This window comes from Lepidochelys kempii, chromosome 5, assembly GCF_965140265.1.
Source record: "Lepidochelys kempii isolate rLepKem1 chromosome 5, rLepKem1.hap2, whole genome shotgun sequence".
Classification (NCBI taxonomy): Eukaryota; Metazoa; Chordata; order Testudines; family Cheloniidae; genus Lepidochelys; species Lepidochelys kempii.
Window position 1 is genome coordinate 39308340 of NC_133260.1, and position 16866 is coordinate 39325205.

At 43.7% G+C, this 16866-nt stretch overlaps 1 protein-coding gene across 4 annotated transcripts in view; it reads left to right on the plus strand.

Annotated features, from left to right (window-relative positions):
* Positions 1-16866, plus strand: part of NDUFAF2 (NADH:ubiquinone oxidoreductase complex assembly factor 2) — a 131077-nt gene that overhangs the window by 74724 nt on the left and 39487 nt on the right. For 3 of the 4 annotated variants that reach the window (XM_073344026.1, XM_073344028.1, XM_073344025.1), the window contains exon 2: positions 365-454. The exons of the other annotated variant lie outside the window; for it this stretch is intronic. In XM_073344026.1, coding sequence (XP_073200127.1) covers positions 365-454 — 90 coding nt within the window. The remainder of the gene's footprint in view (positions 1-364; positions 455-16866) is intronic. 4 annotated transcript variants of the gene reach the window in all.

A 16866-nucleotide genomic window follows, 5' to 3' on the forward strand; every position in this document is an offset into this window, starting at 1 on the left:
TGCCAGCTCCTGGATTATGCCATGGATTGAGGCACAGAAGGACCATGTAAAGCAGCAGAGGCACACCTATGATGAGGTAGCTGCCAGTTGAGCCCGGGGGGGATGAAGGTTTGTGGTTTGTATACATTGCAGTCCTTTATCAAAACCCTGAAGTGTGGCCCCAGAAATGGCACAGGACTCTAAAGTGGTCTGGACAGAGAAGGCAAAAGAATAATAGAGGGAAACTGAACCAAGGGCGCTGCAACGCCACAGCTAGTCAAGAAGGGGGTGTGTTGGGGCAGCAACTTTGTCATAGCATAATCTGCTTGGCTGTTAATGTTACCTGGCTGTATACTTTAAATGTAATCTTTATTTGTGTTAATAGGACAGACCATTCCAGAGAAAAGAATAATAGAAGCTGTAAATCAAGAGGAGTATAAGTATGAAGTGGGCGACTTGCCAACAGAATGGGAAGGTAAATGTTTGGGGTTTTGTTTTTATTTTCATGTAACCTGGAAAGTACAAAATGCTGAAAATTGAATTCAGTGGAATACCTGACTCTACAACTTTATTTGTTCTTTCCTGAGATCTTTTCATTTTGAGGCATGAAGACTAAAGTAATCCTATCCAGCTATTGCGAATTCTGAAAGTATCCACTTTTAAGCACAAGTAAAATGATGTGCTTACCTTTAAGAAATGGGTCAGTACATGAAAATGTGTGTATAGTTTGCATGACCATGATTTTGATTTCCTCTAACCAGTTGTGAAAATATTTGAGAGTGAGGGAGCGATCTGACCAAATGACCCTGAAAGGAATATATGTGGGCTAAACCTTTTCAGGGCATGTCCTCACTGCAGGTGTTTGGTGCCCATGTCTGAGTGGCCACACTCAAATTCCTGGGTCTGCACTCGCTCAGGTATGCGGCTAGGACTTCTGGGGACATGTCCCTATTGCTTAGTGCTGCAGTAAGTTGATGTTCTATGATTCTTTCCCAGTTAATTGTGGGACCACTTGTCTGTCCTTCTGTGCACACAGTGGGAATTGTGGGAGGGCATTGGAGGACTACCAGCTTTCGAGTTGCTTAGCCTGCACCTCACAGCAAAGGAGGCAGGTTACCTGCTGGAATGAAAGCAGCACTTGGGCTTTTGCCTGTACCCAAGATTGGCCTGCTAGTTTGCATTGAAAGCACTATCTAAACTTGGGTCAGAGGTTTTTGTGTGGGGAGAAGCCAGGTGAGGGACAACACTTGAATGGGAGCCTGAGTTAACTCTGCGGTGAAGATATATAATAGAGAGAACTTCCAACATTGTCAAACCAAGGGTGTGTGTTTAGCTTTCTGCCTCCAAGAAAAAAAATGTGTGGCCAACCACATTTTTATTACTTGCATTTGCACTTTTAACACCACACTTGTTCATCCTTGTAATTACCATAAAAAATTCTTTGTGACTATGGCAGCACTGAATTGGAAGGATGCATGAAGGTCAGGGAAATGGGGAAAAATAAATAGGTAATAGTTATTTTCTTTTTAAATGCAGAGCCTTTCAGGGAATAGGAAGACCAGATTCCAACTGCGTTGTTTCCCATCCATTATTTGAACAGAAGAGGTGTGCAGTGCACCTTGTTTGTTTATGACAGAAAAAGTGCAAAATAATTCAAAGAGCCGAAAATATTAACAATGATGCTAAGTGGATTTTTCAGTGCTGTGTCAGTTGAAATGTTAACAGCTGAAATGTTGTGTTATGGAACTATGGATGACTGAAATAAATGGAAAGGGCCAAATCCTGGCTCCTCTAGTATAGGTTCAGAGGGCCCCGTACACAGCAGGATCAGTGTGGTTTTGCTGCATTGGAGAGGCCAGATTTGGGAAGCCCCTTCAGGAAGCCATGGAGTTCAGTTCCTCGGTGACTTCATGTGTATCTGTGCATAGCAAGGATTGGGTGTAGCGTGAACAGGGGTACAGGCTGATGGATCAGCCCTATATGGATTCTGGTTAGTCTTTCTACATTAAGTGGCCTAATGGAAGCTAGTGAATTCCCGAAGTGAAGCAGAGCTTGATTTTGGTGGCATCCTAAATCCTATTACCCCATTTAAATGTATTCTTCCACCTTGGGGTGATAATAACAAGGGACCTGCACACAGCAGCTGGTTTGGTGGGGGATCTATCACTCCTTTGTGTAGTCTGGGCTCTCCCCTCAGTTCCATGGCCCACTGCTCCCTATCTTCAGAAGGGTGGGGGTCTATTTCAGAGAAGGGAGATCTCAGTCCCTACCCACCCAAGCAGAGTGCCCCAGTTGACACCATTCCATCAGAGCCATGATGAAGAGCGACAGTAAGAGTCATATCAGAGAGATCTGTGCTAAGGTGGTGTTGGTAAGGGATCCCCAGAGCAGCAAGCTTAAGAGTTAAAATGAGGGAGCATGTCGCATGGTTTGAACTGTCATTTCAAGCCATCTGCATGCTTGGCGTGAGGAAGCCTCATTTGTGCCTGCTGTGGTCAGCACCCCAATTCCACCTGCCACATGCAGCATGACCACTCCTCTCTGGGCCCACGCAGGCCCAGCTATCTCTCTACAGATGAGCTATAGGCAGGCTCCAGCTTCCGAGCATCTCCCTGGAGTGTCCAGCCTCTGTTCCACTGGATGTTTTGCAGATTTCAGATTCACTGCTTCCAAAGAAGCAGAACACTGCAGCTTACCCTTTTCACCTCAGATCACCACTCCTCTTCACACACCGCACTCAGATGTGTTTATAGTGAAAACAAGTAAAAGTTTATTTAATGAAGTATATAGATTCAAGTGATAGCAAGTAGAATTATTGGAAACAAATGATTACATGTAAAACAAAATCATAACATATATTCTAGAGCCTAGACTTATGTAACTACAGTAGAACCTCAGAGTTATGAACATCTTGGGAATGGAGGTTGTTCGTAACTCTGAAATGTTTATAATTGAACAAAACATTATGGTGGTTCTTTCAAAAGTTTACAGCTGAATGTTGACTTAATACAGCTTTGAAACTTTACTGTGCAGAAAAAAATGTTGCTTTCCCTTTATTTTTTTTAGTAGTTTACGTTTAACACAGTACTGTACTGTATTTGCTTTTCTTTTTCTTTCTTTCTCTGCTCTGCTCTGCTGCCTGATTGCGTACTTACCATTACAAATTAGGTGTGTGGTTGACTGGTCAGTCTGTAACTCTGCTGTTTATAACTCTGAGGTTCTACTGTAGATAGTTTCATGTCTTATAGAGCAATGCTGACCCAAAGTCCTTCCAGTGTTTTTGTAATCAGGCTTGGTTGTGGTCGTCCATTCATGAGACAATCATTCTGTCAGCTTGCTTTCTCAGTGAAAGTATCCATGGGATACCTCTGCAATCCCCAATTTTGCCCCAAAAATCCTTTGTCTTTACTCATAAACTGGATACCCTCCTGCTGTTTATTTCTTCCTGTAAACTTCATCTCTTGAAGATTCCACAATCTTCTGGCTATCATTTAGTTCAGTGTGCTATTGTGAGACATACAGTGCCCGACACACACATGACCAGACACAGGGATAAGTGTCTGTTTCTTCCTGCTTGAAAGGAACCTGAGACTTGTCACGTACTTTTTAGTATACACATAACTCCTTAAACATTAACCATACATGCATTGTGCAGTGATTATAATGACCTGTGGGCTACTGACTTTTGGTAGAGACCTCACATGCCACCCTTTAATGAATTATTATGCACATATCTGACTCGGGGTCCCTGTAAAACCATGTGTATCCCCTGTGCCTTCTGCCAGTTGGCACCAAGAGATCCCTGGGTTACAATGCTCAGGCAGGCATTTGTTCATCTTTTCAAAATTTTCTTCACTACCACCAGAACTAACAATATTGTATTTATTTGTCATGGACCAAGACCCCATTATGCTAAATTGTAACTGGGCCAGCTGCCTCCCATGCACCCCCTCTTGGCTTAGGGTCATGCTCAGAGATGAGCTGCCAAAATCTTAACAACGGGTTCCCTCCTCACCCTATGAGGGGGTCGTTGCCCACCACCACCCCCCGGGACTCCTGCCTCATCCACCCCCCTCCCCTGTCCCTGACTGCCCCCAGAACCGGGCAGGAGGGCTACTGTAGTGGGTGCCCACCCCGCCCCTAAGAGGCAGAGGCACCTGCCGGAGGGCGAGGTGGGGAGTCCTGGAGGTGCTTACCTGGGGCAGCTCCCAGGAAGCATCCGGCAGGTCCTTATGGCTCCTAGGGGTGGGGGAGCGTAGCTGGGGGGAGCAGGGGGAGTGGCCGCTCCCCCACTGATCACATCAAAAGTGGCGCCTTAGGTGCCGACTCTGGGGGTGCTCCGGGGCTGGAGCACCCACGGGGAAAATTTGGTGGGTGCAGAGCACCCACCAGCAGCTCCCCACCCCGCGCCCGGCCCCAGATCACCTCACCTCTGTTCCACCTCCTCCTTTGCTCTGCTTCTCCGCGCCCCCGCTTCCCATGAATCAGCTGTTCGGCGGGAAGCCTTGGGGGGGGGCGGAGAAGCAGGCGGCAGCTTCACACTCAGGCCAAGAGGTAACCTGGGGTTATCTGCTGCGGCGTGGGTGGCCCTCCTTGCTCCCCTCCCCCACCTCCCCAAGCTCACCTCCGCTTCCCTGGGCCTGAGCGGGAAGCCACAGCCTGCTTCTCAGCCTGCCCCTGGTTACCTGCTGTGGTGGGGTGGCCCTCCTCGCGCATCCCCGTCCCCCCCCCCTCCAGCTCTCCTCCGCCTCCCTGGGTCTGAGCAGGAAGCCGCAGCCTGCTTCTCAGCCTGCCCCAGCTTCCCGCGCGAACAGCTGATTCACTGGATCCCTCGTGGAACAACTGGTTCTAAAAGAGCTTCTAAATTTAACAGCCGGTTCTAGTGAACCAGTGCGAACTGGCTCCAGCTCGCCACTGGTCACGCTACTGGCAGCCTGCCTCCCTTTCTCCTCCTTGGACTGTTCAAATAAATCATCCCTTCAGGTTTTTTCTTGATCAAAACCAACCCCTCCCTAGGGACTTGGTTTATTGATATAAAATAAACTGAAAATAAAACAAAGTCCATTCCTAAGTCCACACAAGACAAGGGTTCTCTTCCTCTTCCCAGGCCTTCCTGCCTGGAGCCGTTGCAGTCTCTCCCCTGTTTGGTGTAGGTCTTTCCCAGCTCTTCCTTGCTGGGGAAAATCCCCTGGTCTCAGGATACTCCGGGCAGGAGCCTTTCCTCACTTAATGCAGACTTGCCACAGCTTCCCCCTTCACTGCAGCCAGCTGCTGAACTTTATAGGGAAATACCTGATTCAACCCAGATGTGCTTCATTCTGTAACCAGGGCTGGGTAGGCCACAGAGCTGACTGAGCAAGCCACATAAGTTACATAAGTTCTGTACAAACACAGAACAAAAACAGTCCCTGCCCCAAAGAGCTTTTAAAATAAAAGCTGAGATGCTGATGTAATTATGTGACTTATGGAGCTGGGCCTTAAGCACCACCCTTTGGTGACTAAACCTTAATTTGGTCCCAAGTTGGAAGATTTCTGTCCCCTCACCCTTGTCCCAGGGGTTTCCACATTGCAGAGCCTGCTGGCTGGGGCTGTGTATTGATAGAGGATCTAAAAGAACAGGGCATGTGATGAAAAAACGTTATGCTTAGAATGATGTGTAAACAGTTTTAAGGATTCATTCTGCTATTACTATGGCCACATCTGAACCATGCAGCACACAACCACTGCCACAGTGTGGCCTGTAGTTCAAATGCAGCCAAGAGCCATCTTTTATGTGAACATGCGATCCACAGAGGCCGTTGGTGCCAGCATGAAATGCTTTCTCTCTCTATCTGAGCAACCAAGCTGTATTCCATGCTGGGACCTGTAATCTCTGTGAATTCCATCTCTGTGTTAAAGATGAAGGCAACTGCAATGTATTGCAGTTACGAACCAGGTGCAAGTCGTAGTCTTCTGGTAAGCAGCCAATATAGCCATCAGTTAAGCAAAGTTTGGGCCTAGAACTGTGTGAAGAAAGATAATTTTGTTTCATGGAGGATTTTGCTATTTTGAAAATTCTTTTAATTCCAATTTGGAACAAACCCCCAAAATGTCAGCCTTCTGCAAAAGGGAGTGGAGCCCTGGCCCAGTCCGCAGATCCTGGAAGCTCTGAGGTCCCTGTCTCCAAGGCAGTCCAATAGGCTGGCTGACAATAAGCCAGGTGGGCGAGTTGGCATATCAAAATCTGCCTGACAAGCAAAGTTCTATCAGATCTTTGTCAAAATAGAGCAGTCTCCATGAAACATTTTGCTTTACACAAATCATCACATTTTGACAAAAAAATGTTCGATTGGCGTTTTTCCGACCAGCTCTATTTGGGAACCCAGTAGACTTAAGTGCTTGAACTCCTGTACAGTTTTAAGGGGGAAAATTTGGTAACGTTCTTTCAGTTTGATTACATTCTTGTTTAGGAAATATTTAGTAATTTAGTGGTTAACAACTGTGTCTGAAAACACACTTGAAATATTTGAGGATGCAAATATAGAAATGAGTCTAAAACGAATATTTTTAGATACAGTTTTTATCTCAGCTCTGGTCAAACTCCCCTTGTTGGACATTCACCAGACTGGTATGTTTGGGCCCCACACACTGGGCACTTGTGCTTTTTAGCTCTCCTTTGTCACTTGGCGGCTCCAGCCACCATCTCTGGTTCTGACCTTTCTGGCACACTTCCTGGGCACTGACTCTCTGTGTGGTTCCCTTTCTGAAAATGGGATCCCACAGGCCACAAGACCAGTGCTGAAACCTGTCCCTCCCCCCAACCTCTCCCAAAGACTTTCCAGTAGTAGCTTAAGAACATGCTCTCTCCCTTGTGGGCACTCTGGTTTATACGTTACCCCTTCAGGACCCTGTGATAGTTGAAGCAAATAAACATTGATACTGCAGAAGGATTTCTAAGAACAATTGCTCTTTATTTTAGACGTCATTAGAGACGTACAGATCTAGCCAAAACAATAAACACCGAAGCACAATTCCCTGCCCTAGTTTCCTCATAAGTGGTCTTTGGGAACTGGGTTGTTCTTTCAGGGTTTTGGGTCCCCTCTGCTGAACCTAACTCATCCAACTTATGACTTCTCCTCCATATCATGGAGTGTTCTTTCTGCCCATTTCCTTCAGCTTTGATTGCTCTGGTAACCAGAGTTTTCCCCTCACTAAGGAAGCCTGCGCTTTTGTTCCAATTGCCAAACTTCTCACCTCTGTGGTTTTAAAGGGCCGTACCAACACCTCAGTCTCTCTTATCCTCTTTTGGGGATTTTCTACATTTTCTTCTCTGGAAATCTGGAGAGAGCTGGCTTCATCTAGGTTGTAGCTCTCCCTTTGTTCTGCCAGGACCACTGTTCCCTCTAAGCTCTGCGCGTGTGCACGCGCATACAGATCCTAAACCCCGTGCACACGGCAAAACATTGCGCGCACAAAAATTTGCACAGAAGTCATTTTTTGCGCACATGGCCTGTAAAAAATTAGAGGGAACACTGGCCAGGACCCAACCTTTTCACTTGTTGTTAATTCTTAAGGATGGTCTCCTTTGAAGACACACATTCAAGCATTCCTCCCCCTCTGCTTAGCACAAGGAAGGTCTCTGGAAAAAAGTTACCAAGTGGGTAGCAGTACAATAGTGAGTGGGTAAACTGAGTCACATAATTTTCATAAAAATTTCCCATATTCTCCATAGTTATCAATATACTTCTAAATGTACAGTGCAAATCACTTTTTCACATTCTGGAGTGGGGCTTTATGTTCCAGTCCTGAGGGGTTACGTAACTCTGCAAGGCTGAAGCTTTACTCCTGCTGAGTTCCTCTGCAATTCTCTTTTCCTGTGGTTCTTAGTTTAATTTAAAAGCTCCCCAGGACTAAATCTCCCAACTGCTCAAAGCCATGATTTTTACAAAGGTTTTGAATGTCCTTCGAGCTCTATGTAAAACTGAGACTTGCTTGATATTACAAAAGTAAAATCATAATCCCTCCATTCTCCTGAGTCCAGTATTAGTTGACTCTAATTTGTGTGTATAGATAAGTTTTGTTACAAAATGAAGCCTTTATTGTATATTTTTCTTTGTATTATTGTTTTGAATTCATTTAATGTTGTTATTAAAAGAATCCATGTTGACAGTATAAACATAGATAACTTTGTGATTAGATAAAGCCCTCCTGTTATACTACACTTTCCCCTTTAAATAAGAAAATAAAATAAATGATATATTTTTTTCTATGGCAGTGTCTCGTGGATGCAGACAACTATAACCTTTCTGTAATTGTAATTTTGGATGGTCACCTACACTATCTAGTGATAGAATACCTCAGTTACCTCCTCAGCTCATGTCAACAGTGCTCCTGAAAGGATATCAGTCATTTTCAATGCCTGTAGAGATTCAAGGAATTGCATGCTTCAGGCAGCATTTTACTGCCTGCCTGTTCTTGTGGTTTTTTTCTTTTTTTTTTTTTGGATTGGTAACATTTAGTGATTAATGGGAGTCTTAATTTGCATGCTCACTTTTACGCTTGTTACAGTGCATTATGTGCCAGTAGGAGTTACTAACGTTCAATAAAAATCTCATGCATACTAATGAGAATGCAAATGAGCGCTGATGAAAGAATGCCTGGGTCTCAAGGTATGAAAAGTCCAGTTATCTTGCAAATTTGCACACGGACAAAGATAGCAGAATAATAAGCACAGAATGCAGAAAGTACCATATAGATATAAATAGCAACAGCAACATAATTAGACAATTTGAAATGCAGGCAATCTATTCATTTTCAAAAGCTTTGCAGAAAAACCCTCCTGTTTTGGTCACAGACCTGTATCACCACCTTCTTTGCTTTGCTAAGCCTAATGGGTCTTGGCTGTGTGAAGGTATTTTGCTTTTTTGGGATCGGGGAAGGGGAGTGTTCGAGTGGAAGTATTTCCAGACATAGCCTTCACTGGATGCATTTTTTTTAATTAAAAAAGTAAAGGAGCACCATTCAAATAACACACATTAAAGCATCTATCTTATTGTTCCCTTCAACAATAATATTTAACTATGCTAGAAATCTCATTTCTTCAGTCGTTTAAAACTGGATTGGACAAAACACTAGAGGAGTATATTGCAGGCACAAAGGGGATGGACTAGAGATCAGTGGTTTTCAACATGGGGTCTGCAGACTATGTCTAAGATTTCCATAAGGGTCCAGACCTGCATCTGAAATTTTTTAGGGGTCCGCAAATGAAAAAAATTTGAAAACCACTGGTCTCCATGATCTTTTCTATCTCTAAATTTTGGTGTATAAGTGTATTCAGATAGAGAATATAAAATACTACATCTCTTCTATCTCAGTTACATGATTTAGTCAGTTGGTTTTTCTTAAATTAGATAATTGCTAGTCATTTTTTTTTTTTTTGCACTTTAGCTGCTGCTGGTTTTTCTCATCATAGTCCATCATTATGGCTCTGACCCTGCAAACACTTACGTACCTGCCTAATTGTACTCATGTGAGGAAAGTTTCCCACATGCATAAGCATTTGTTCACAGGCAGTGTCATGTCAGATACACAAAATTTTACTTGTACTGCCTGAACTCATGAAGACTTCATAATTTTGCATTTGAAATAAAATGTCCTGAAGCTTAATGGGGGAAAATATATGAGAATCTCCTCATCCTTCTCCCCAAAGATAGAAGAATGATCTGGGTTTTAGAAAATCTGTGAGTAGTTTTTGAAAGACTGATAAAGCTATATTAAAGACTGTCGGTTCAGAGGATGGCTTTGTTTTTGGGGGGCGGGTAGGGGAATGTTCACCTTATAAAACATTCGAGGTGTGCTCTGCTGCACAGGAGACACTTGTATCAGGCAGTAAAGGAACACTTGTGTCACAAATTCATTATTTTCTCCTGTAGCTTATTACAAATACTAAACTTAATTCAGCTGTAACTGTTCGGAAAAGTAGTATGTAGTGCTGTGTTTGGATCAACAAGTTATTTTTAAGGTTCAGCTATGAGATTTTGTGATTCTGGCGTTTAGTCCAAGGAAAGCAGGGTGGAACCATCTATAAAACTATAAATTCAAAGATTTGGGGGTTTTTTTGTAGATGGAGAGCGAAAAAAAGCATACCATCATAAATGCATTATCTATGTGTGTAGACGGGAGTAATATGATGATGGAAGGTTTGATATGAGAAATAACTTCATAAATGAGGGATGACATTTTATCACTCCATGAGTGCAGCAAAGTGAGGGTCATCTCTAAAGCGTAAAAATATTTTGAATAACATATTTCTCACTTCATATATTTTACTCATAAAATTTATTTAACTTTTAAAGATAAAGTTAAAATACTTGCAATGTCCTGTGTGTGGAGTGTTGAGCTGAGGCAATTAAATAAGTATCACTTCATACAAACACTCCATTCAACTGCAAATCTCTAATCAAATCATTGGTTAAGAATCCAAGATGGCAGTGGGGGGTGGCAGGAAGGGGAAGGCAACCACTGAAATGCTTCAGAGTCCTGTGGCACCTTATAGACTAACATATTAGTTGGTGAATTCACCCACGAAAGCTTATGCTCCAATACGTCTGTTAGTCTATAAGGTGCCACAGGACTCTTAGTCTGGATCTGTAAAAGCGGCCAACACGGCTACCGCTCTGATAATTGAAATGCTTGTATTTCTGCAATCACTTGCAGCTGCAGCTTAAACTTGGTATGATTTCAAAGATCCGTTTGTACAGAACTGTGAATTGGTGGTAAGCTGAAGGTGAAATACAGCTGTGAAGATACTAGCATTTTAAGAAAATAATAGCAATTTTCCCAAAATGGAAAGCAAGTTATAGATGTTGAGAATTGAGGAATCAAACTGACTGTGCTGTAATAAAACCATTCATAGAGAGACCGTAGAAAATAATCACCTACATGATGTGAGTTTAAAAACTGCCCTCTTTATTAAACATTAAAACTGCCTTCTGCTTTCCTGCTGCCTGCCTGCCTGTTTTGTGTCCATTGCACACCTTTCATGCATCCGATGAAGTGAGCTGTAGCTCACGAAAGCTTATGCTCAAATAAATTGGTTAGTCTCTAAGGTGCCACAAGTACTCCTTTTCTTTTTACACCTTTCATTATGCTTCTAACATGTCCGCTGCTTTACCCCTTTTTTAGGGGTTCCAACTTTCTATTTGCAGGAAACTGAACACCCTTGTCCTGCCCCCCCACTCATTCTATTCCCCCCCTGGTCCGGTCGCTCACTCTTCCCTCTCTCTCTCATTTTCACTGGGCTGGGGCAGGGAGTTGGGGTGTGGGAGGGGGTATAGGCTCTGGGCTGGGGGTGCAGGCTCTGGAGTGGAGCCAGAAATATATGGGAGGGGGCTCTGGGCTGGAGCAGGGGAGTTGGGTACAGGGAGTGGGGGTGAAGGCTGGGAGTGCGGGCTCTGGAGTAGGGCTGGAGATGAGGGGTTTGGGGTGCAGGAGGGGGTCCAGGGCTGGGGTAGGGGGTGGGGACTCCTGGCAGTGCTGATCTCAGGCAGAAGTGGCCTGGATGTCCCTCCGGGTCCTAGGTGCAGGGGCGGCCAGGAGGCTCCGGGCACCACCCCTGCAGCTCCCATTGGCTGCGTTTGGGCGCAGCTTGTGGAGCCTCCCTGGCTGCCCCTGTGCCTAGGAGCCGAACGTGCTGGCCATTTCCAGGAATTGCTTGGAGCCGGGCAGGCAGCCTGCCTGCCCCGCTGCTCTGCTGACTGGACTTTTTTATGATCCAGTCAGAGCCACCAGGGTCTCTTTTTGACAGGGTGTTCCAGTCGACAATCAGACACCTGGCAAACCTGCTGTTTTCCCTAGAGCACCAGAACTGCTGCTGGTGATGGTCTGAAGAGATAGACCATCTGATAGAAGAGAAGATTTGTGTACCACAAGGCTCACACTTGCTCCCTTATTAACAATCATTAGTCACTTCCTTCTTTAGTCTTTCTGGTGTTTTTACAGTTGTACAATACAACTTTAATCTCTACCACATTCAGTGCCATCAGCTGAAAAGTTTACAGTTTGGCCATCAGCTGAAAAGTGTGACAGTTTAATACCCATACTAATTTAGGCTGTGATCTTGCCAGATATTGCAATGGGAAAATCCTATAAAATGTAAGCATTGAAACAAATAGAGTTCTGTAGAATTTAATAGAAAATCACTTTATCTACTTAACCAACCTATAGAATGGAATACCATTTTCTTATTGTTTTCTGATTGATGGTGCGAAAACTCTGTAGACAGGTTAGTGTTGCCTATTCAGTTCTGAAAGACTTCTCCATAAAGGCAAGGTTTGGCCTCTTGAGTATCAGGATTGAAAGACCTCCAAGGAAACCCAGACACATCAGGAAATTTATATGTTTCATGGCATATAAACCAAGAAGTTACATAAAAACATAAATACTCTCGCTGGAAGGTTGCCATGTTAACACAATGTTATTTCTTAGAATTCAGAACGCCCCAGAACCCAAACAGAAAGAGAAACAGGCTGATCCCTGTAGCCTGAAAGCAAGACCCAAAAGCCCCATCTGCCCCTAAAGCGATAACTTGCAATTCCAACACAGTCCTCGGTACACCACAGGAGTAGTGTTGGTAAGTGAATTGGTGTTCTGTCATGGAAGAAATGCAGCAGTATGGTGTAAAGAAGAAATACTGCTTTGAGGGTGCCATCTTGTAGACTAGAGGCAAAAATTGAGGCCCTGTCATTAAAGGAGGGTTGCCAGCTTGGTAATATTTTAAAAACCTCCCCTGCCCCGCCTATTTCCCCCCAAAGCCCCACCCCGTCCCACCTATTCCCTGAGGCCCCACCCCATCTGCTCCTCTTACCCCCTCCCCATGTCACTCAGTGCTTTTTCCCTCCCACCCCCAACCCCCCACCTGAGTCAGGAGGGACTTGCCTGTGGAGCCAGGGCTGGGAGCTGCAGCTACCTGACAAAGGTAGGAGGCAGCCCCAGCTGAGTAGGGGCTGGAGCGAGTGATGGCCCAGTGCCTCCCCATCTCTCCCGCTCACAGTGACCGGACACTGTCAGGTCCCCTTTTCAACCAGACTTTCAGGTTGAAAACTGGGCACCTGGCCACTCTACATTAAAGATACCTTAGTATTATCCTTGAGTTAAGGCTGTTAACTTTGGAGTCCTGGCTAAATTCCAGATAGGCAAAATGAAATTGCCCAGTCTTCATAATAAGAAAAGGAGTACTTGTGGCACCGTAGAGACTAACCAATTTATAGCTCACGAAAGCTCATGCTCAAATAAATTGGTTAGTCTCTAAGGTGCCACAAGTACTCCTTTTCTTTTTGCGAATACAGACTAACACGGCTGTTACTCTGAATCTTCATAATACTGCTCTCATTTTAATTGGAGACTAGTTCCTCCTACCAGCTATTTCATGGTGTTGCTGGAGCAGATTGGCTGCCATGTTTCCTTTCAGTGGTGAAGTGAAACAATCTCTATCTATGCAGTTTGCAGAGTGCTCTTCGTTTTTCTATGGAAGTGCTGTGCGAATGTAAAATAGTACTGTATTAGAAATGGTAAAGATTGTCATGAAGTGCTCCACAAACCACCCTGGAATTTTTATAGATGCCCACAACTCATACTATGAATTCAAACATATTTCATTGAATGTCACTTTTTCTCTATTTTCAAACACAGTAGCAAGTGTCTTAATTCTACAGACACATAGGAGAACATTTTGCTATATATGTGTATGTGGAACTGGTTGTCCTTACATCTGTCCTGATGCTCACTACTGGCCGCTTGTGTCTCTCTTGCTTATTCATTTGAAAAATTATAGTGGGAGAGACAGAATATTTGCAGTCATACATGCCTCATTTCTATACGTTGAAAGCTCAAATAAGCTAAATGCTAGTGCACTGGTGCTTCTAAATGCTGACATATATTGATGTATATATGGACAGTACCAGAGATATATATTTGTATGGTATCTGTGGTGGATTTCAAGTGGTCTTTTTAATAGTTCATTAGCCAAGTGAAGTGAGGTCTAACATGGAACTTGGCATTTGTCTGTAATGCAGTAACTTCGGAACAGCCCATCTGATCAATACCAACATTTCTGGGAGTGTTCTAGACATCCGTGAGCCAAAACCTGTTGAGATTGGTGCAAATGGGAATACTGGGAATGCCTGATTGACAGGAACATCAGGGCCCCCAGATTTTCTGGTGCTGCAGGCGGAGAAATCTCAACTACTGCCCCCTGCTGCTGTGCGCACATATTAGAAGCAGCAGTTTAACTTGAGTGGACATTGTATCCTGCACACTAACAAAAATAAGAGAGCCTTACAGGAAGTGTGTGCCTGTGCATGTGGAGCAAGGAACGGGGTAGGAGAGACAGGGAAGCAGCAGGCACTGGAGGGATGCAGCACTGTTGGTAGGGAGTGGAGGTAGAAGAAGAAGGAAGCAGGGACCTGGAGAGGACTGAGGGACGGTGGTTGGGCGGGGCTGGGGGGGGAGGGGAGGAAAGGACCTGGTGGAAAAGGACCTGGTGGGAGGTATAGTATTTTCATGACAATCAGAGTTGTCAAGATAAACCATTTATTATGAACAGAAACTAAGTACAGAATAAGATAACACTTCCTACTATCCTGTATAGCTGCAGCTTGCAACAGCCCTGTCCTGGTCTTATAGGACCTGTGTGGCTCCCCTGGTATGTTATGATCATTGAATCTGAACACCACCTCAGGCGCTCTGAGTCTGAATCCCATCTGGGGCAGAAATTTGAAAAAAACAACAGGGTCTGCCTGTCCTGAGCTGCTTTTGTTTCTGCCCCAGCTGGAACTGTGTCTTAGGAAACCAATGACAGTATCTAGAAGCGTGACATCTCTTCACTTCCAGGAGGAATTACCATAACACTATGAAATTTACAAACTGTAATAAATACAATACCTGACTTCACAACCCTTCAGGTTCCTTTAACACGACCTTAACATGTTTCAATCAGTCTCATTCAGCATTTCAGCAATGTGCCCAATTTTCTGTTTTGTAAACCCTCTTAAGGCAAATCCTTATCTGTAAAAGACCATTCAGTTTCATAGTTAATTACAGGGTCAGTTTTGTGTATTGTTTTCAAAAAGTGTCTGCTCTCACTTCACTTGTCACAGCCATATTTTCAGGTATCTTGAGCAGATGCTTAGGATTCCTTCATAAGATTTTTGCCTTCATCTTTGATTGCTGTAGTTTTGACTGGCCAGTGCCCATCTTGCCAAATTCTCAGTCTTTTTTGTTTTTTAACTGTGGAAAATGTCTTGTTCCTTTATGTAATATTTTGTCTCGTTGTACTTTCCTAGTCTTTTCCTCACTATTGCGGACCCCTTGGTCATCCTTTATTTTTTCCCCATATCGGGTAATTGAGTCTTTATACATTTCATAGACTTTAAGGCCAGAAGGGACCATCATGATCATCTAGTCCGACCTGCACATCACAGGCCACAGAACCTCACCCATCCACTCCTGTGATAGACCCATGACCTCTGCTGAGTTACTGAAGTCCTCAGATCTTGATTTAAAGACTTCAAGGTTACAGAAAATCCATCATTTACTCTAGTTCAAAGTAGCAAGTGACCCATCCCCCATGCTGCAGAGGAAGTAGACAACCCCCCAGGATGTCTGCCAATGTGACCTGGAGGAAAATTCTTTCCCGATTCCAAATATGACAATCAATTAGACCCTGAACATGTGGGAGAGACCCATCAGCAAGACACCTGGGAAAGAATTGTCTGTATTAACTCAGGGCCCTCCCCATCTAGTGTCCCATTTCCAGCCATTGGAAATATTTGCTAATAGCAGTCACAGATGGGCCATATGACATTATAGGCAACCTCATCATACCATCCCCTCCAGAATCTTCCAATCTCAGTCTTCAGACCAGTTAGGTTTTTGCCACCACTACTCCTCTTGGGAAATTGTTCCAGAACTTCACTCCTATAATAGTTAGAAAGCTTTGTCTCATTTTAAGTCTAAACTTATTGATGGCCAGTTTATATCCATTTGTTCTTGTAGAGGAGTTCAACAGGTGATGTTTTTCACATTGTAGCTCTATAGCTGAGTAGTGCTAAATATAAATCTTTTTTTATATATATAGATAGATTTTAGCAAGTTCTTCACTGTACATATTCCACATACAGCATTGGCTTTGAGGATATCTAGGACTAGCTGTCTTGTGATGAAAGTTTGTACATTTTAGCAAAATCCAGGAATGCCCTATTCTTGAACTGTTCTCTGTTTGTCAGTTATTACTGTTCTTGGTATTTCATGATGTACAAATACAAACTTAATGTGCCTGACAAACTTAATGTGCCTGTTGCTGCAGTGGGATCTTCAAATATGACTACTTCTGGGAAATTAGTAAAGTAGTCGATTTTAACCAGGTGGTCATGTCTTCTCAAACTGAACATATCCATTCGAACTTTGTTCCATGGAACTGAGCATTTTTTCATATGATACCATTGCTTCTTTCTGCTGGGAATTTCTGTACTTCTGACATATTCCTCACCTGTTCCCCATTTCTTCAATATCACTAGTGACCAGAATACAATTTCTCTAGCTCTCCTTTTTGATTTGGTCATTCCCAACTGCCCTTTGTGTATTCTTTCCAATGTTTTCTTTCTCATTGTGAGAACCACAATATGTGTCCCCTTTAAGAGCACTCCTGAGATCACTAAAAGCTAACTTTTATTGAGGGAATAGGCAGGTAGGAAGTGTTGCATTTTTTCCCTCCTATACTTATAGCTTATCACTGCTTGCAGGATTTCACTTTTAGCTGTTTGTCTCCTGTTCATCCCATAAGCTTGGAGAGACAGCATGTGATGATTTTATAACATTCACATGTATGATTATTGCTTGTTTCAGATTATC